The following is a 22,390-nucleotide window of genomic DNA, read 5'->3' as shown; positions in this document are numbered from 1 at the left end:
TCTGTGGAGAGCTGTGTCACTTTATCCACTAAGTTCACTCAAGGATATCTAGAGCCAAAGCCAAACTCTGGATTCATGGCATAGAGGCATATCCTCAAAAACAAGGCGCCTTTAGGATATTTTATCATTTGCTGCTGAGCCACGTTACTGCTCTTCACAGTTGTGACAGTCGTTAAGCCGAAGTGCAAAGTACTTTTCTGTATACGTTACCCACTGTCAACTGAAGACCTGTAAGTAAGCTGTTCGATTAGTGAACATACTCACCCAAGGACATTGATTGTCAGTCAGTAACATCAACATCAGGTTTAGTCTATTGCTACACACTCAATCTGCACTCTGTGGTTTACACAAAATGGCAGGGTCACCACCCAGGCTTAGGTGATGAAGAGTATTTTGGAAATACAGTTTTGTATCTCAACCTCATAGGTTGATGTCTCACAAGGGTCAGATATTGCTGTGCCTTAATAATCCTTTGTTGGCTTTTTGGCTTTTCATTCTTTCTCTGAGGACATTCTAGAACAGGCATTCTTATTGTGAGGTCAGCTTTCTGGCCACCCCCAGGTTAGGTAACAACACACCCACTCACAGGCTCTATCTTCTCTCTGTTTTGGGGCTTTTCCCACCATACTTAGTCTGTCTCCTGGGACCCCTCCTCTCTTCCCAGCCCAGGTTAACTGTGATTGATCCCTGAGTGACAATAGAGGAGCTCCCTAGTTCTAAAATAATTGATTGAAAATGCATTCACTCTCTTCTCCCCCCCTTTTCAGCTCTGACCTGCAGGTGGTCACTGTGTCTTTAGCTGGGTGTTGGTTGGGGAGACAGGAGGTGTCTTCAGCTCTAGCATTCTTTACATTCTCTGGATTTCACCTTCCCTGAAGGGAGGCAGTCTGCATCACAATAAGGATGGGCAGGCCTTAGTCCTACCTAATCATAAACAAAGCCTATGTCAAAACCCCCTAGGACTGGTTTACACACATGGGGTGGTAGGTAGCCTAGTGCAACAGAGCATTGGGCCAGTAACTGAAAGGTTGCTGGTTTCGAATCCCTGAACCGACTGGGGGGGGGAAATCTGCCGATGTACCCTTGAGCAAGGCAGTTAACCATGTAAATCGCTCTACTTCCACTTTTAATCCAACCCCACATACATAGGTTTTGGCGAGGTGAACTGCCGCACTAGGAGTTGTTGTAGGGGTTAAGCGCCTTGCTCAAGGGCAGGATTTTGGCATCTAGGATTTGGGGATTTTTTACTATTGCTGTTTACCTAGCAAACATACCTGCAATCGAGGCTGCATTGAGTTGGATCGCTAGGAGGCGAGGGAACTGATTTATCTATGTGTGGAGGGAGAGAATAAAGGTGAAATGTTTTATTATTACCTGTCTGAGAGTGGAGAACAGTCACACACTGTCTACCTCTCCACTGGTCTCCACCCCTAGCTCTTATATCTAGACAGGGATTGGGATTTTATGTTCCTCTGACACAATAAATTCATTGGCTACCGTATGGACATCCTACATACTCTGTCCTCAAAGTGGATTGGTCCAACTGTAAATTCAAAGGAATGTTTTATGCTTTTTTATGTCAAGTTGGCATTTTGTCCATAGTAACGCCCTTTTATTTGAATGTCATGTGGCAGTTTTATGCCGTTGAGATTTGATGTAGTTTTATTAAAGATATTGGCCAGCCCACAGATAAAATTTAGGCTGAACTGAATGTAGGACAGTGCATTCGGAAAGTATTCAGACCCATTGACTTTTTCCACATTTTGTTACTTTATTCAGCTGCGCTTCCCTTTGTAGTCTGTAATACTTTGCAAACCCTGCCACATCCGACGAGCAACGGAGCCGGTGTAGTACGATTCAATCTTGTCCCGAAGCCACTCATGCGTTGTCTTGGCTGTGTGCTTAGGGTCGTTGTCCTGATGGAAGGTGAACCTCTGCCCCAGTCTGAGGTCCTGAGTGCTCTGGAGCAGGTTTTCATCAAGGATCTCTCTGTACTTTCATCTTTCCCTCAATCCTGACTAGTCTCCCAGTCCCTGCCGCTGGAAAACATTCCCAACAGCATGATGCTGCCACCACCATGCTTCACTGTAGGGATGGTTCTAGGTTTCCTCCGGACCGGACGCTTGGCATTCAGGCCAAAGAGTCTGATGGCATAATATTCAAAGAAGAATAGAACATCAGAATGTTGGTCTTGCTACATGATGGGACGAATTTTTTTGTTGAGAAAGAGCCTGAGATCATACTGAACTAGAGGCCGGTGGGCCCACGTGTCTGACTAAATCACCCCAATAAATACAGACTGAACTAGAGGCCGGTGGGCCCACGTGTCTGACTAAATCACCCCAATAAATCCAGACTGAACTAGAGGCCGGTGGGCCCATGTGTCTGACTAAATCACCCCAATAAATACAGACTGAACTAGAGGCTGGTGGGCCCATGTGTCTGACTAAATCACCCCAATAAATCCAGACTGAACTAGAGGCTGGTGGGCCCATGTGTCTGACTAAATCACCCCAATAAATCCAGACTGAACTAGAGGCCGGTGGGCCCATGTGTCTGACTAAATCACCCCAATAAATACAGACTGAACTAGAGGCTGGTGGGCCCATGTGTCTGACTAAATCACCACAATAAATCCAGACTGAACTAGAGGCCGGTGGGCCCAAGAGTCTGACTAAATCACCCCAATTAAACCAGACTGCTTTTGATCTGCTGCCCATAGTAATGATACAATATTTGAGGGGCTCTAGATGAGAGAGCTTCCCAGTGATGGTGATTTAATGTGGCGATGCTCTGTTTTTCTTCACCCGTGAAGCCTCCTTTGCTTTGCTTAATGATTAGTGAGAACTGACCTCTTGTCAAGGTTGGCTGTCAGTTTGGCTCTTCTCTTTAGTGAGACCTGACCCCTACTGACATCACATTGGTCAATCTAAAGTGGCAGAGACTGCTGTGATTAGCTGTGGGTTGTATATCTATATCCCAAATTCCACCCTATTCCTTGTGTAGTGCATACAGTTGACCAGGGCTTTGGTTAAAAGTAGTGTACTATAGAGGGAATAGGGTGCCATGTGGGATTCAAGGGACGCAGACTGTGTATACAAGGCTGTTTTCTTAAGGGAATAAAGTTCTGTCTGTGATTCTAGATGTGACCACATGGTGGAGCTAGAGGACCACTGTGTGTGTAGTTGTTTTAGACTTCTCAGCGTAAACACTGAATTTACGACTGTGCTGTAAACTATAGGCAGTCCCAGTTGGTGTTCATGTAATATTAAGGAATTCCCCTTGACCACGCCCACAAATTGGGGAAAACCAACATTCTTTCCTATTGACCCCCACTGTAAAAGAGGCAACATCGTCGTTGATTTTTTTTGTTATACAGAAATAACAAAACGTAGAAAACACAGCTATGGTGTTGTTCAATGTACATGTAGTCAGGTGAAAAATCCCGACCTACGGTTGGAAATGCTCCCAACGTAGAGAAATAGAGCCTGCAAGAAGAGCCCTGTGGCTTCAAGTAATTTGGTGTTGGAGAGGAAAAGGGGCATAAGGGAAGCCAAACAATATAACTGTTCTTTAAGTAGTGACAACGTAAGGGAGCAGGCAATGTTGAGCAGGCAATACATCAGTCCTCATTGTTCATTGCAATGGGCATTTAAATCACTTTGGGCCAAAGCTCTTCTATACATGTGATGAAGTTGCAGGTGTTACTATATTACTATATTACTATATTGTCAAAGGTGTGCTTGTGTGCTGTTTCCCTTTGGAAAATTACAGTCTCATCTCTGTGTGAATAGATTCACAACATGCTTCAGCTGATGGCTCGTGACAATGAACCAATTAATGGATGTCGTGGGGGCATTGAAGTGAGACTGAGGTTAGTGGTTACCTTCCCTGGCCTCCTTGCCCCCTGGCCCCTAGTCCCCCTTGGTAAGACTGGAATTAGAGAGGGGTGCAACATGGCTCCCCAGAACACCCTTACATAAAATAGTACCTCCAGGGGGCAGGCAAACCATGGCTTCCTTTCTTCCTCTCTGCTTTTCTCCATTACAGTAAATCCATCATCTGGTCCATTTAGCAAACATCCAGTCCCTCATTAGCACCACGGTAGCACCAGTGTCCAGTCTCTTTAGTATGGAGTCCATCCATAGCACCTCTGTGGATTGCTGTCAAATGATAAAGCACTGTCTATTCCAAGTCCTGGTTGAAATATCCAAACATGCACATCACAGTAACAGTTAGTGTTCAATGGATGATTGTGTATAGGTAATCTTACTGTGCATTTTAATGGGTACCGTTACTGTTAATGACGCAATATCTGAACAGTGTGTTCCTCTGTTACATATAAATGATTGGCTCATCCTCCTCTGTGTGTGTGTGTGTGTGTGTGTGTGTGTGTGTGTGTGTGTGTGTGTGTGTGTGTGTGTGTGTGTGTGTGTGTGTGTGTGTGTGTGTGTGTGTGTGTGTGTGTGTGTGTGTGTGCGCGCGCACTGCTGGCAGGGCTGTCAGGACCTGTCCCTAGGCCCCATCCTCATCCCCTCAACACACAACACCAGAGCCATGAGTACTGAGTAGCAGAAGAGGCTTCTCTTTGTCACTATGCCTGCCTGCCTGTCTGCCCAGCCCCTCTGATCACTGAACTGTGCAGGCTTGGCACAAACCCACCTCCTCTCCTCCGTGCCTTGTTTCTCCTCCCCTCTTTTGTCACAGTCCAGCTTTACACTCTCCCATGTCAAATCAGTGCCCATGGCCCCTCAAAGTCAGACAGCCACTGATTGGCAGATTCCTGGCCCTGTACTATTTGCCCTAGTTGAGCATTTCTGTCAATCATTTAAAAAAACTGTGGAGATGTACCTCTACACCTGTACTTCTATTGAGTTTATTAATGGACATGAATGCAACTGACTGAGGATAGGTAATATGTTAAATGCCAAATGTTGTAGAAGCCGTTAATGTTTAATTGAATTATTTGTTTGTTTGTGGTGCCTTTTTTACAGAATACTTTTGAGATCTTGTAGTCCTGATTTCTGTCCCTGGGGGATTGAAAAATGTGTGCAGTGCTCACCATGTCCTTATAAGCATGAAATATCTCTTCCAGGAGCCTAGCCAATGTCGCAGTGCCCATTATTGAACATTCTTCCAACTGACCACCATTTGTTTTGTAAGCAAAGACCAGTGATAGACAGTTCCTTCATGTTCAGTAAGCTGTAGTAGAGTTGGTGATAGTGGTATACGGAGGGGGATAGCATTACTCAAGAGGGCTGTGGCTTACATGCTCTTAACACACCCACTGTGATGCGAGCCGGACATAGTGTAGAGCTACTGCTGTGCTGGATGTATAGTAGAGCTGCTGCGCCGCCTGTGAAATACCTAAGTCTGCATAGTGCTGAGGGGGTCTGGAGCAGGGTCACTGATAGACACTGAGCAGAGCAGAGGAGGACCAGGAAGGGAGAGCGAGAGGAGAGAGAGAGAGCGAGCGAGAGGAGAGAGTGGCTCACAAACACACACACAAAGAGAAAGAGAGAGAGAGAGAGCATAAAGTGAGAGAGTTAACATAGATAGAAGCAGGGAAGAGAGGGGAGGCTACGAGCTGAACTGTTCTGCTGAGAACATACATCTTGTTGAAGTTTTGAGTCAGTACTTGGAGCATCAGGACAGGATGGCTCTCCTGCGTCTTTACAGTCTGCTGCTGCTCATGGCTCCTGTTCATGGCCAGTGGTGGAGTGCTTTCCTGGGGAAAGCACAGGAGATGACCACACAGCCCCTCACCACCAGCCCCACAACCACCCAGGTATTGTGGACCACAGAAGGGACAGAGGTGGGCCAGGTGGGGACTCAGATGGAGGTCTTCACCACTGCACCTGTTCAGAGTAACCCGCTACAGAGTATACAGGAGCCTGCTGGTGATGGAACCACAGAGATCAAGCCCAAGGCTAAGAAAATATCTCTGAAAATGTGGAAGAGTCGTGGTGAGTTAGTCTGGAGTATGCTGGGTGATGTAGTTGTTTCGGTTTTATTTCCGTGGGGGGATTCTGTCCAAAAAGTTGTCTTTATGTTGTGGTTAAATAACAATCAGTTCTGTTACGGGTTCTGTAAATTAGTGTTTGCAATTTCAATGAAACCAATGCAGTAACGATTTAGCATAATGCTCATAATGCTCTGAAAACTCTTTCCTGAAGGAATCTGAAGACACTGACACGTGGCAGCTATGGATCTGTGGACTCATGGCGGTTCATTATTTTTGTTAAAGTAGTCTCAAACTGATACTTGTAGTGGGATCATGACAGGGATTAGTTAGTGTGTTCCCCCACAGCTTGAGTGCGGCTACGCTTTTTTAGCTTGTCTAATTGAGGCTGTGCGTTGTCGAGGGCAGTAGGCTTGTGGTTTCCTGCTAGCCCCTTGGTTTCCAATGTTAATCCCTATCACATGATATTATAATAATAGGATTAGGGCCAGGGGCCTTCCTGGAACCTGGAGAAATTGGGGTCTGAGCGTGAGCATTGTTTCAGAGCCTCCCGCTGGGCAGGGCTGGGTTGTGGGGTGAGAGAAAGAAGGAAGTGGGGGACAGACAGTTGAGGGATGGGAGGGCTGGGATACGGGGTACGGAGCTATGTGTACCACAGGATGATGGTTCCGCTGGGTTGTGGGGTGAGAGAGAGAGGGGGAATCAGGGACGAATGGGTGAGGGATGGGAGGGAGGACTGAGATCAAGAGGCTGGAGATGAGAGGAGAGGAGAGATACAAAATGTTTATCATTGAGATAGATGGTGCACCAGTTATAGTGTAAATCACCAGACCACGACGGACCCTCCACCTCCAAATCGCTCTCACATTGCAATGAATTGCCCTGGCCACATCTGCAGTCCTCATACCTCCTTGCAGCATGTCTAAGGCACGTTCACGCAGATGAGCAGGGACCCCAGGCAGTTTTCTTTTGGTGTTTTTCAGAGTCAGTAGAAAGGCCTCTTTCGTGTCCTATATTTTCGTAACTGTGACCTTAATTGCCTACCGTCTGTAAGCTGTTAGTGTCTTAATGACCATTCCACAGGTGCATGTTCATTCATTGTTTATGGTTCATTGAACAAGCATGGGAAATAGTGTTTAAACCCTTTACAATGAAGATCTATGAAGTTATTTGGATTTTTTACAAACTATCTTTGAAAGACGGGGTCCTGAAAAAGGGACATTTGTTTTTTTGCTGAGTTTATATGTCTGATGTCTTAACTGACTAGAAGAATTGGGTGCTAAATGATCGTCCAGTAGACTCTTAAGTAAATCACAAGTCAAAGAGGACAAGCTCTCTCAGAACAAAATGTGTTGTTCGCATTTATCATGATGAAGGCTCTCATGTCTATTCTTCTGTCTGAGCTGTACTGTAGCTGTGAAGCCCTGACAGCTTTTATCCACCATGGTAATGTACAACAGCTGTCTGTCGCTCCAGCCTCCATAAACAGTAGCTCTGCTCCCAGATATCCGCTCACTCAGTATGACAAGCTACTTAAAGAACTTTACACAGGTTCACACCCTTCACCTGTATGTTATTAGCATTACTATGTTGATATACTAAGGCAGGGTCCTCATTGAGGACATTGGATGTGCATGTTTCGACCAAATGTTATACATGAAATTCTAATGGATCTCTTTCTCTCTCTCTCTCTCTCTCTGATCCCACTTATAGATTGGCTTGTCTGTGGCAGTCTGGGTTGTGTGACTCAGTCAGTGTTTGTGTGAGGCTGCATATTGTGGGAGGTATTCATTCCGAGTAGAGGATGTTCAAACACTACGACCCTCCTCCCTAATTGTCATGTCTTTTTCCACTTCGCTAATTTGATGAATTACAGACCCAATCAGAGGCCCTGTCTAGCCTGGTGGCAGAGATCCGAGGTCCACTGATGTGTAGAGGAGGGTTAATACTTGACAAGACTGAGGTGAAACTAACGGCCAAGAGGTTACCTCAGTGGAATGTTGGGGTGAGAGTGGTCGTCACGGGAGACGAGGTCCATGTGGGAGGGAATGGAGAGAATGTGATCGATCTTTCTCCACTAAGCACTCTCCCTACGCCACGATGATAAGCCCCCCAACGCCAATGAAAGGCTTTTCACCTAGTGTCTGGAGTTATTTGGGGGGAATTAGGGTCTGAAGAGGGGAAGGGGAAGAAGAGGGAGAGCAATGATCCATAGGTGAATGTCTAACTCATTAGGGGTTTGTTACTGTCAGTGATGGGGGGGGGGGGGGGTCTGCTAAATTACTTAAATGTAATGTAAATGTAATTAATTTGTGAAAGAACTATAGACCATGGATACATCAGTTACCGCAAGATGAGATATTCTCTACATCTGTGCTTATGCTTTGTGTGTTCTCATGCAAACAATGATGTCATAGTGATTGTGATGATAGTCAGGTGATAGCACAGAAGTACATCTGCTAACGGATTAGTTACATCGGAGGAGATCCATAAATGTTCAGGGGTGAAATGGCATATCTTTATGACGTATGGTGCCATATCTTTATGACGTATGGTGACATATCTTTATGACGTATGGTGGCATATCTTTATGACGTATGGTGACATATCTTTATGACGTATGGTGACATATCTTTATGACGTATGGTGGCATATCTTTATGACGTATGGTGACATATCTTTATGACGTATGGTGACATATCTTTATGACGTATGGTGACATATCTTTATGACGTATGGTGACATATCTTTATGACGTATGGTGACATATCTTTATGACGTATGGTGACATATCTTTATGACGTATGGTGGCATATCTTTATGACGTATGGTGACATATCTTTATGACGTATGGTGACATATCTTTATGACGTATGGTGACATATCTTTATGACGTATGGTGGCATATCTTTATGACGTATGGTGACATATCTTTATGACGTATGGTGACATATCTTTATGACGTATGGTGACATATCTATATGACGTATGGTGACATATCTTTATGACGTATGGTGGCATATCTTTATGACGTATGGTGACATGTCATGCGGGTGAAAGAGGACCCAAACGCGACTTAACAGAAACAGAGTTTATTAATGTTCAAAACGGAATAACTGAAATCCTCTAGAATTGTAGAGGGGAAAACAACTGGAGAAGCGGCCACAGACTGCAGGTCGCTTCGGGTAGGCGCAGGCCGTAGTCGACTGAGACACCTGCTCACACGCAGCGTCTGAAGAAGGCACAAAACACGACAGGACAGGGTGATACACAATCACGGCAAAAAACACGACAGGACAGGGCGAAACGCAATCACAGCATGGTGAATACAATACAAGGAACCGACGGCACAGGAACGGATCACAAAGGAATAAATAGGGACTCTAATCAGGGGAAAGGATCGGGAACAGGTGTGGGAAGACTAAATGATGATTAGGGGAATAGGAACAGCTGGGAGCAGGAACGGAACGACAGAGAGAAGAGAGAGCGAGAGAGTGAGAGAGGGAGGGGGAGAGAGAGGGATAGGAGGGAAAGAACCAAACAAGACCAGCAGAGGGAAACGAATAGCATGGGGAGCACAGGGACAAGACATGACAATAAATGACAAACATGACAGTACCCCCCCACTCACCGAGCGCCTCCTGGCGCTCTCGAGGAGGAACACTGGCAGCAACGGAGGAAATCATAGATCAAACGGTCCAGCACGTCCCGAGAAAGAACCCAACTCCTCTCCTCAGGACCGTAACGAAAAACGATAAAAAGGGAAACTAGGGTACTACTCTAAAAAAAAAATGAGAACTAGGGACAGACTGAGACACAGCAAGGGCAGGGACAAGAACAGGAGAGATGCGATGGCAGGGAACAGACTGAGACCCAGCAAGACCAGGAGCAGAAGCAGAAAAAAATTACCAGACTTCTTCTGCGCGCAGTCTGAACACGCAGCCACGAAACGGCGCGTGTCACGCTCCTGAGTCGGCCACCAAAAGCGCTGGCGAATAGACGCAAGAGTGCCTCGAACACCGGGATGACCAGCTAACTTGGCAGAGTGAGCCCACTGAAGAACAGCCAGACGAGTGGAAACAGGAACGAAAAGGAGGTTACTAGGACAAGCGCGCGGCGACGCAGTGTGCGTGAGTGCTTGCTTAACCTGTCTTTCAATTCCCCAGACTGTCAACCCGACAACACGCCCATAAGGAAGAATCCCCTCGAGATCAGTAGAAGCCACAGAAGAACTAAACAGACGGGATAAGGCATCAGGCTTGGTGTTCTTGCTACCCGGACGGTAAGAAATCACAAACTCGAAACGAGCGAAAAACAACGCCCAACGAGCTTGACGGGCATTAAGTCGTTTGGCAGAACGGATGTACTCAAGGTTCTTATGGTCTGTCCAAACGACAAAAGGAACGGTCGCCCCCCAACCACTGTCGCCATTCGCCTAGGGCTAAGCGGATGGCGAGCAGTTCACGGTTACCCACATCATAGTTGCGCTCAGATGGCGACAGGCGATGAGAAAAATAAACGCAAGGATGAACCTTATCGTCAGACTGGAAGCGCTGGGATAGAATGGCTCCCACGCCTACCTCTGAAGCGTCAACCTCGACAATAAATTGTCTAGTGACGTCAGGAGTAACGAGGATAGGAGCGGACGTAAAACGTTCTTTTAGAAGATCAAAAGCTCCCTGGGCGGAACCGGACCACTTAAAACACGTCTTGACAGAAGTAAGAGCTGTGAGAGGGGCAGCAACTTGACCGAAATTACGAATGAAACGCCGATAGAAATTAGCGAAACCTAAAAAGCGCTGCAACTCGACACGTGACCTTGGAACGGGCCAATCACTGACAGCTTGGACCTTAGCGGAATCCATCTGAATGCCTTCAGCGGAAATAACGGAACCGAGAAAGGTAACGGAGGAGACATGAAAAGAGCACTTCTCAGCCTTTACGTAGAGACAATTCTCTAAAAGGCGCTGTAGAACACGTCGAACGTGCTGAACATGAATCTCGAGTGACGGAGAAAAAATCAGGATATCGTCAAGATAGACAAAAACAAAAATGTTCAGCATGTCTCTCAGAACATCATTAACTAATGCCTGAAAAACAGCTGGCGCATTGGCGAGACCGAACGGCAGAACCCGGTACTCAAAATGCCCTAACGGAGTGTTAAACGCCGTTTTCCACTCGTCCCCCTCTCTGATGCGCACGAGATGGTAAGCGTTACGAAGGTCCAACTTAGTAAAGCACCTGGCTCCCTGCAGAATCTCGAAGGCTGATGACATAAGGGGAAGCGGATAACGATTCTTAACCGTTATGTCATTCAGCCCTCGATAATCCACGCAGGGGCGCAGAGTACCGTCCTTCTTCTTAACAAAAAGAACCCCGCCCCGGCCGGAGAAGAAGAAGGCACTATGGTACCGGCGTCAAGAGACACAGACAAATAATCCTCGAGAGCCTTACGTTCGGGAGCCGACAGAGAGTATAGTCTACCTCGAGGAGGCGTGGTCCCTGGAAGGAGATCAATACTACAATCATACGACCGGTGAGGAGGAAGGGAGTTGGCTCGGGACCGACTGAAGACCGTGCGCAGATCATGATATTCCTCCGGCACTCCTGTCAAATCGCCAGGTTCCTCCTGAGAAGTAGGGAGAGAAGAAACGGGAGGGATGGCAGACATTAAACACTTCACATGACAAGAAACGTTCCAGGATAGGATAGAATTACTAGACCAATTAATAGAAGGATTATGACATACTAGCCAGGGATGACCCAAAACAACAGGTGTAAACGGTGAACGGAAAATCAAAAAAGAAATAGTCTCACTGTGGTTACCAGATACTGTGAGAGTTAAAGGTAGTGTCTCAAATTTGATACTGGGAAGATGACTACCATCTAAGGCAAACATGGGCGTAGGCTTGTCTAACGGTCTGAAAGGAATGTTATGTTTCCGAACCCATGCTTCGTCCATGAAACAACCTTCAGCCCCAGAGTCAATCAAGGCACTGCATGTAGCACCCGAACCGGTCCAGCGTAGATGGACCGACATAGTAGTACAAGATCTAGATGAAGAGGACTGAGTAGTAGCGCTCACCAGTAGCCCTCCGCTTACTGATGGGCTCTGGCCTCTTACTGGACATGAATTAACAAAATGTCCAGCAACTCCGCAATAGAGGCACAGGCGGTTGGTGATCCTCCGTTCCCTCTCCTTATTCGAGATGCGAATCCCTCCCAGCTGCATGGGCTCAGTCTCAAAGCCAGAGGAGGGAGATGGTTGCGATGCGGAGCAGGGAAACACCGTTGATGCGAGCTCTCTTCCACGAGCCCGGTGACGAAGATCTACCCGTCGTTCTATGCGGATGGCGAGAGCAATCAAAGAGTCCACATCTGAAGGAACCTCCCGGGAGAGAATCTCATCCTTAACCACTGCGTGGAGTCCCTCCAGAAAACGAGCGAGCAGCGCCGGCTCGTTCCACTCACTAGAGGCAGCAAGAGTGCGAAACTCAATGGAATAATCCGTTATGGACCGTTCACCTTGGCATAAGGAAGCCAGGGCCCTAGAAGCCTCCCACCAAAAACTGAACGGTCAAAAACCCGAATCATCTCCTCTTTAAAGTTCTGGAATTTGATAGAGCAATCAGCCCTTGCCTCCCAGATAGCTGTGCCCCATTCTCGAGCCCGGCCAGTAAGGAGTGAAATGACGTAAGCAACCCGAGCTCTCTCTCTAGAGTATGTGTTGGGTTGGAGAGAGAACACAATCTCACACTGCGTGAGAAAGGAGCGGCACTCAGTGGGCTGCCCGGAGTAGCAAGGTGGGTTATTAACCCTAGGTTCTGGAGGCTCGGCAGGCCAGGAAGTAACAGGTGGCACGAGACGTAGACTCTGGAACTGTCCAGAGAGGTCGGAAACCTGAGCGGCCAGGTTCTCCACGGCATGGCGAGCAGCGGACAATTCCTGCTCGTGTCTGCCGAGCATGGCTCCTTGGATCTCGACGGCAGTGTAACGAGCGTCTGAAGTCGCTGGGTCCATTCCTTGGTCGGTTCCTTCTGTCATGCGGGTGAAAGAGGACCCAAACGCGACTTAACAGAAACAGAGTTTATTAATGTTCAAAACGGAATAACTGAAATCCTCTAGAATTGTAGAGGGGAAAACAACTGGAGAAGCGGCCACAGACTGCAGGTCGCTTCGGGTAGGCGCAGGCCGTAGTCGACTGAGACACCTGCTCACACGCAGCGTCTGAAGAAGGCACAAAACACGACAGGACAGGGTGATACACAATCACGGCAAAAAACACGACAGGACAGGGCGAAACGCAATCACAGCATGGTGAATACAATACAAGGAACCGACGGCACAGGAACGGATCACAAAGGAATAAATAGGGACTCTAATCAGGGGAAAGGATCGGGAACAGGTGTGGGAAGACTAAATGATGATTAGGGGAATAGGAACAGCTGGGAGCAGGAACGGAACGACAGAGAGAAGAGAGAGCGAGAGAGTGAGAGAGGGAGGGGGAGAGAGAGGGATAGGAGGGAAAGAACCAAACAAGACCAGCAGAGGGAAACGAATAGCATGGGGAGCACAGGGACAAGACATGACAATAAATGACAAACATGACAGTGACATATCTTTATGACGTATGGTGACATATCTTTATGACGTATGGTGGCATATCTTTATGACGTATGGTGACATATCTTTATGACGTATGGTGACATATCTTTATGATGTATGGTGACATATCTTTATGACGTATGGTGACATATCTTTATGACGTATGGTGACATATCTTTATGACGTATGGTGACATATCTTGACGAGAGCATTGGATGTTATCGTTGTGCAGTTATGCAATGCTGAAATTAGAAATGTTGCTGATATCCATAATAGTACCGTACCCTTTTGTCATGACGTTGGCCTGGGGGGAAGGTTTATAACAGTGATAAATACCTCTTCCCCCCGTTTTCCTCTCCCTACCCTACTGAGGTTACATTTGCAAAACCCTTGGTTAACATAGAGATTCTGGGTACATCAGAAGGTGGGGGGGAAATTAACTATATTCTGGTAATCTGACCAATTGAACATACGCGGTGGTACTTAATGAATATGATGTCAGTTCGGTTGTCATCTGAGACATTCTCATCAATGATAAGATGACATAAACTCTACAGTGAAAAGTCTACACATCAGAGTTATCGGATTCACATAGAATTGTTGTTCAATTTAAATGTTTGAATATGAAATTATTTGTGATGGGATGAAATGTGATTTTAGCTTCTAAAATGTGAGAATTGGGTTTTCAAAAGGTTAGGGCTCTGCTCAATCATTGGCCTGCTCCTGTGAAGAGTCATGGATTATACAACTTTTCAGACACACCCTTCTCGCTCCACTATATAAAGCCTTGACGAAAATGTACCTCCTGTTTCGAGGATGTGAGGACGACGGTCCGATGTCAGAATGGTTCAGATAATAACTACAGAACGAAGCCAACATCAGCGTGAGCTTTGGTTGCGAATGGTATGAACTTTGAACTCTTATTCACTACAGAAGTGATACCTCCTAGCCGTTGAGTTAGCAACAGCAGCTGCAAACAAGGGTTAGGAAGGAACAGACAGAGTATCCCGTCTATCACACATCGACGTTACTACAACGTATCCAATTCACACCAGAGACATTCTTCAAAAGACAAAGGACTCTTCCAAATGGGCGGTAATCTGGAATGCATGAAATACTGTATTTACGATAGCACAGCTTGTTCCTTTGGTCCTCAGTCTTCCCGCTCTTTCACTCAAACCCAGCCCTTTTCTTTTGTGTAACCAGCTGTCATATATTTTCTACCCGCTAGGGACGTTTTCCTTTATGACGTAATTTGTAATCAAGGTATAATTAATTCTGTGTATATGTAATTCTGTGTCATTAGTTAGGTATTTAGTAAATAAATAATTAAACCCAATTTTGCATTGCTGATTCAACTTGTTAGCCAGGGTTGGTGAAGATAACCAAGAATTTACAACTTTCAGATGAGACTGAATTAAGGTGACGATTAATATTGACTGCTACTGATGTAAAATATTACTCGGTCTTTAAGAGTTTATTCGGAAGATAACAGCTCTATAAATATTATTTTGTGGTGCCCTGACTCTCTAGTTAATTACATTTACATGATTAGCTCAATCAGGTAATATTAATTACGGATAAATTATTTTATAGAATAGCATGTCATATCACTTAATCCGGCATAGCCAAAGACACAACACTTTATATCCTTACATATATATCCAAGATGGCGTAGCAGTCAGACGTCTTTCTCTTGTCTCGTCCCATGTATATATCTTTTTATATATTTTTCTTCGCATTCTTTTTAATACTTTTTCCTAAACCTCAACTTCAAAATACTCTCCTGCAACCCGCCTCACATAATGAGGTATGGATCTGTTTTTTTTCCTAAAGTATTTCTATTTACCTCAACTGTAGCTAGCTAACTAGCTACCAGCTAGCCTCTCCCTAATATCAATATGCCTTGTCCATTACTGTCCTGGTTAGTGATTACTGTCTTATTTCACTGTAGAGCCTCTATATTTCTTAACCAACCATGTTGTTCCACCTCCCAAATATACGATGACATCACCTGGTTTAAACGTCTCTAGAGACTATATCTCTCTCTTCACTACTCAATGTCTAGGTTTACCTCCAATGTACTCTCTTCCTACCATACCTTTGTCTGTACATTATGCCTTGAATCTATGCTATCGTGCCCAGAAAACTGCTCCCTTTACTCTCTGTTCCGAACATGCTAGACGGACAGTTCTTATAGCCTTTAGCCGTAACCATATCCTACCTCTCCTCTCTTCCTCTGGTGATGTAGAGGTTAATCCAGGCCCTGCAGTGCCTAGCTCCACTCCTACTCCCCAGGTGCTCTCATTTATTGACTTCTGTAACCGTAAAAGCCTTGGTTTCATGCATGTTAACATTAGAAGCCTACTCCCTAAGTTTTCTTTATTCACTGCTTTAGCACACTCTGCCAACCCAAATATCCTAGCCGTGTCTGAATCCTGGCTTAGGAAAACCACCAAAAACCCTGAAATTTCCATCCCTAACTATAACATTTTCCGGCAAGATAGAACTGCCAAATGGGGCGGCGTTGCAATCTACTGCAGAGATAGCCTGCAGAGTTCTGTCTTACTATCCAGGTCTGGTCAAAAACAATTCAAGCTTCTACTTCAAAAAATGCACCTTTCCAGAAACATGTCTCTCACCATTGCCGCTTGCTATATAGACCCCCCCCCCAGCCCCCAGCTGTGCCCTGGACACCATATGTGAATTGATTACCCCCCATCTATCTTCTGGGCTTGTGCTGCTAGGTGACCTAAACTGGGACATGCTTAACACCCCGGCCATCCTACAATCTAAGCTTGATGCCCTCAATCTCACACAAATTATCAATGAACCTGCATGGTACAACCCCAAGTCCATAAACACAGACACCCTCATAAATATCATCCTAACTAACTCTCCCTCCAAATACACCTCTGCTGTCTTCAACCAAGATCTCAGCGATCACTGCCTCATTGCCTGCGTCCGTAATGGGTCTGGGGGTCAAACGACCACCCCTCATCACTGTCAACCGCTCCCTAAAACACATCTGTGAACAGGCCTTTCTAATTGACCTGGCCGGGGTACCCTGGAATGACATTGACCTCATCCCGTCAGTAGAGGATGTCTGGTTATTCTTTAAAAGTGCCTTCCTCACCATCTTAAATAAGCATGCTCCATTCAAAAAATGTAGAACTAGGAATAGATATAGCCCTTGGTTCACTCCAGACCTGCCTGCCCTTGACCAGCACAAAAACATCCTGTGGCGTTCTGCATTAGCATCGAATAGCCCCTGTGATATGCAGCTTTTTAGGTAAGTTAGGAACCAATATACACAGCCAGTTAGGAAAGCTAAGGCTAGCTATTTCAAACAGAAATTTGCATCCTGTAGTACAAACCCAAAATAGTTCTGGGACACTGTAAAGTCCATGGAAAATAAGAGCACCTCCTCCCAGCTGCCCACTGCACTGAGGCTAGGAAACACTGCCACTACCGGTAAATCCACAATAATTGAGAATTTCAACAAGCATTTTTCTACGGCTGGCCATGCTTTCCACCTGGCTACCCCTACCCCGATCAACAGCCCTGCGCTCCCCACAGCAACTCGCCCAAACCTCCCCAGCTTCTCCTTCACCCAAATCCAGATAGCTGATGATCTGAAAGAGCTGCAAAATCTGGACCCCTATAAATCAGCCGGGCTAGACAATCTGGACACTCTCTTTCTAAAATGATCTGCCAAATTGATTGCAACCCCTATTACTAGCCTGTTCAACCTCTCTTTCGTATCATCTGAGATTCCCATAGATTGGAAAGCTGCCGCGGACATCCCCCTATTTAAAGGGGGAGACACTCTAGACCCAACTGCTACAGACCTATATCTATTCTACCCTGCCTTTCTAAGGTCTTTGAAAGCCAAGTTAACAAACAGATTGCCGACCATTTCGAATCTCACCGTACCTTCTCCGCTATGCAATCTGGCTTCAGAGCTGGTCATGGGTGCACCTCAGCCACGCTCAAGGTCCTAAATTATATCATAACTGCCATCGATAAGAGGCAATACTGTGCAGCCGTATTCATCGACCTGGCTAAGGCTTTCGACTCTGTCAATTACAACACTCTTATTGGCAGACTCAACAGCCTTGGTTTCACAAATGATTGCCTCGCTTGGTTCACCAACTACTTCTCCGATAGAGTTCAGTATGTCAAATCGGAGGGCCTGTTGTCCGGACGTTTGGCAGTCTCTATGGGGGTGCCACAGGGTTCAATTCTCAGGCCGACTCGCTTCTCTGTATACATCAATGATGTCGCTCTCGCTGCTGGTGATTCTTTGATCCACCTCTACGCAGACGACACCATTCTGTATACCTCTGGCCCTTTGTTGGACACTGTTAACTAACCTCCAGATGAGCTTCAATGCCATACAACTCTCCTTCCGTGGCATCCAACTGCTCATAAATGCAGGTAAAACTAAATGCATGCTCTTCAACCAATCGCTTCCCGCACCTGCCCGCCCGTCCAGCATCACTACTCTGGACAGTTCGGACTTAGAATATGTGGACAACTCCAAATACCTAGGTGTCTGGTTAGACTGTAAACTATCCTTCCAGACTCACATTAAACATCTCCAATCCAAAATTAAATCTAGAATCGGCTTCCTATTTCGCAACAAAGCATCCTTCACTCATGCTGCCAAACATAGCCTCGTAAAACTGACGATCCTACTGATCCTCGACTTTGGCGATGTCATTTACAAAATAGCCTCCAACACTCTACTCAACAAATTGGATGCAGTCTATCACAGTGCCATCCGTTTTGTCACCAAAGCCCCATATACCACCCACCACTGCGACCTGTATGATCTCGTTGGCTGGCCCTCGCGTCATACTCGTCGCCAAACCCACTGGCTCCAGGTCATCTATAAGACTTTGCTTGGTAAAGCCCCGCCTCATCTTAGCTCACTGGTCACCATAGCAGCACCCAGCCGTAGCACGGGCACCAGTAGGTATATCTCACTGGTCACTCCCAAAGCCAATTCTTACATTTACATTTACATTTAAGTAATTTCCTTTGGCTGCCTCTCCTTCCAGTTCTCTGCTGCCAATGACTGGAAATAACTGCAAAAATCTATGCAGCTGGAGACTCTTACCTCCCTCACTAGCTTTAAGCACCAGCTGTCAGAGCAGCTCACAGATCACTGCACCTGTACATAGCTCATCTGTAAATAGCCCATCCAATCTACCTCATCACAATACTGTATTTATATGTTGTATTATATGCTGTATTTATGTTGGCCAGGTCGCAGTTGCAAATGAAAACTTTTTCTCAACTAACCTACCTGGTTAAATAAAGGTGAAATAAAATTAAATTAATTAATATAGAGTTTGAAATATTTAAATATAGAGTTTTCTATACAGCTTTAGGCTCATACTTTAGGCTCATACTGTGGAATAAATATCAGACCAAGGCGCAGCGGATGTTGAGTTTCACTTTATTATTAAATCATGAGGAACTTAGCAAAGACAAAAACAAATAAACAATAAACTAACAACGAACCGTGACTACAGAGATGCTACGTGCACTAACTCAAAACAATATCCCATAAACACAGGTGGCACACAGGTGGGAAAATCAGCTGCCTCTAATTGGGAATCATACAAATCACCAACGTAGAAAATAAACTAGAACACTACATAGAAATAAATAAACTAGATCACCCCCAGTCACGCCCTGACCCACTTCACCATAGTGAAACAATGGCTCTCTATCAGGGCGTGACACATACATGTTCATTTTGTTTAGATCTCATGAATATGTTGTTTCCTCCTCCTTACAGAGCGTGGCTCTACGGGACACCTAGACCTGACTGAGTTGATCGGAGTGCCACTCCCTCCCTCTGTCTCCTTCATCACCGGCTATGAGGGCTTCCCGGCCTACGGCTTCGGGCCTGACGCCAACATCGGACGTCTCACCAAGACCTTCATGCCCGATCCTTTCTTCAGGGACTTTGCCATCATTGTCACCATCAGGCCCAGCAGCAAACAGGGAGGGGTGCTGTTCGCCATCACTGATGCCCAGCAGAAGGTGGTGCAGCTGGGGTTGGCACTGACACCCGTGGAGGACGAGACCCAGAGGATTCAGCTGTACTACACCGAGGGGGGCGAGGAGTCCTCACACAGCCAACAGGTGGCATCCTTCAAGTTGCCTGATATGAGGAATAAGTGGACGCGCTTCACTCTGTCGGTGCAGGACCAGGAGGTACGCCTCTATATGGACTGTGATGACTTCCAAGCAGAGACCTTCCACAGGAGCAGCCGCCAGCTCAGCTTTGAACCCAGCTCGGGCATCTTCGTGGGCAATGCTGGAGGAACTGGCCTGGAGAAGTTTGTGGTAAGTAATGTCTACCACCTATTGGTCTACTGTTTCATTTGACCATGTTGCATATTGTGTCTGTGTTGTGTGTGTGTGTGTGTGTGTGTGTGTGTGTGTGTGTGTGTGTGTGTGTGTGTGTGTGTGTGTGTGTGTGTGTGTGTGTGTGTGTGTGTGTGTGTGTGTGTGTGTGTGTGTGTGTGTGTGTGTGTGTGTGTGTGTGTTTCTCTGCGCTGTGTAGTGTGAGTCCTACTGTTTGCCCTGTCTGTGTTAGCATGAACATTACTCCAATAACAAGATCGTCTGTGTATAATTATTCTTAACAACTGTACTAAAAGCTCCACTGCTGGGTATTCTTCCACCTGACTGTGCACCACTTGTCTAGCATACAATATCCTATTCTAACAAGAATGTTTAGATATATCATGTATAGTGATTACTGTATGAATGTGCTCAGTCATGGATTATAGTCAGTTGATCACAGTTTTTCAGTATCAGCTCATATATGGTTGTATAACTCAGCTCCAAACATTCTGGTATTTGACAGCCATCGATAGGACACAGACCTGATTCAAGGCTAACGGGAGGTCTTGGCGGTCTCTCAGAGAGGAAGGGAGAGATATCAGTAAGCCTTGTTTAATAAACAGAACCACCTCTGCATGGTCAACTCAGCTCAGCTCAAGGCCTCACGTTAATGTATCCTGTGATCTCTGTTCCAGTCTTCTCTGAGAGGAGAGACTAAGGTTCACTCAAATCAAATCAAATTTGATTGGTTATATACACATGCTTAGCAGGTGTTATTGCGAGTGTAGGGAAATGCTTGTGCTTCTAGTTCCGACAGTGCAGCAATATCTAACAATTCCACAACAACTAGCTAATACACACAAATATAAGTAAAGGGATGGAATAAGAATATATACATATAAATATATGGAAGAGCGATGGCAGAGCGTCATAGGCAAGATGCAGTAGATCGTATAAAATACAGTATATACATATGAGATGAGTAATACAAGATATGTAAACATGATTAAAGTGGCATTAAAGTGGCATTATTAAAGTGACTAGTGATCCATTAGACAGTGTCTTCCCCTTCTACCCCCACATTGACATCTTCCAGTGGCGTTAATCTCCAAATGAACCGTCCTGCAATGTTCTTTATTAGCATGCGGCTGTGCTTTAAGAGTGGTGGTAGTGGTGTGTGTTTGGGAAAGTAGTTTCCATGGCGATGGCAGCAAAGTGGGTAGCTTTTCCTTTTGTTGTTGTGAGGCACTTTGGTGCCGGCCAGGGGCCTGAGAGGTCCAGGAGGGGTAAAGACAGTGTCACTCAGTCAGAGCAGAGGGGCCAGAGAGGGAGGGAGGAGAGGGGGAAATAAGGGGGAGAGAGAGGGAAGAGGAGAGGAGTGGAAGCAGAGAGGTGGAGGGGTGTGAGAGGAGGTGGGGGAAGGGGGAGGGAGGGAGATGGAAGAGGAGAGAGGCAGAGAGAGGAAGAGGGAGATTGGTAGAGGGGTGAGTGAAAGGGGGAGAATAAGGGGGAAAGAGATCCCACATCCAACAAAACACAGTGGACTGTCTTGCTGGGAGATACAATACTGATGGGCCAAATGCCTTGCCAAGAGATGGCTCTCACCCTTCAAAACCAGCCTGGACAAAGCTCTGGGATTTGTTCTGATGCAGCCTTCATTAGTTTCACTCGCTCCCTCTGTCTGTCTTTGTGTCTTTGGACTTGTGTTCTGCCTCTGTTTCTCTTTATCTCCTATGGTATGATTTTATGATTTCACAGTAAATGTGTTTCAGTCAGCAGTTTGCTGTGTTCTGTACTCTGTATTTTACTGATCATAATCTGCTACTGTACGTGATGTTAATCTACTCATCCTGTCGGCTTCTAGTCCATGGGTCTTAGCCAATGTTTTTGTTGCCACACTCTTTCATGATCACTGGTGTTCTCTATAATGTCCTCCAATGACGTCATCGTGTTGCACATTACACTCTTTAGGTTAATAACGTGGAAGGTGGAAGGAATGCTTGTGACAATGACAGTTAATGCGTGTGTGCCCGGCCCGTCCCTGTCAAATACTGCTCACAGATTAAAATGTGTGTAACCATGTGTTGCTTGTAGAAAGGGCCTCTTGCCTCTAAATGTAAGCATTTTCTACCTGTATAGGAATGCCTTCAGAATAAACATTCCTGCTGTGTGACTCTTTTTGCTTCTCTCTCTCTCTCCTCTCAATTTAGCCAATTCAATTAGCTATATCAGCACAATAACTCCCTATTATACATCACCAAAGCATTATCAGAGCTCTCTTTCTCTCTGTACAGGGCTCTATCCAGCAGCTGGTGATCAAGCCGGACCCCAGGGCTGCAGAGGAGCAGTGTGAAGAGGATGATCCCTATGTGAGTGTCTACACCACAGCCTGTTCCATAGATATATTCATCCATAGCCTTGAGCTCCTGATATTCTAAAGGCCTTGCCAGCACA

At 45.9% G+C, this 22,390-nt stretch overlaps 1 protein-coding gene across 6 annotated transcripts in view; it reads left to right on the top strand.

Moving 5' to 3' along the window:
- Positions 1-22,390, top strand: part of LOC124009548 (collagen alpha-1(XV) chain-like) — a 51,641-nt gene that overhangs the window by 13,419 nt on the left and 15,832 nt on the right. For 2 of the 6 annotated variants that reach the window (XM_046321433.1, XM_046321430.1), the window contains exons 1-3: positions 5,331-5,966; positions 19,380-19,933; positions 22,231-22,305. In XM_046321433.1, coding sequence (XP_046177389.1) covers positions 5,657-5,966; positions 19,380-19,933; positions 22,231-22,305 — 939 coding nt within the window. In that variant the 5' untranslated portion in view covers positions 5,331-5,656. Of the gene's footprint in view, positions 1-5,329; positions 5,967-19,379; positions 19,934-22,230; positions 22,306-22,390 lie in introns of those variants that run through there. The other 4 variants (XM_046321431.1, XM_046321435.1, XM_046321432.1 and 1 more) reach the window with 3 other exon arrangements.

Source organism: Oncorhynchus gorbuscha, linkage group LG22 (genome assembly GCF_021184085.1).
Source record: "Oncorhynchus gorbuscha isolate QuinsamMale2020 ecotype Even-year linkage group LG22, OgorEven_v1.0, whole genome shotgun sequence".
NCBI lineage: Eukaryota > Metazoa > Chordata > Actinopteri > Salmoniformes > Salmonidae > Oncorhynchus > Oncorhynchus gorbuscha.
This window is presented reverse-complemented; position numbering and strand designations above follow the sequence as displayed.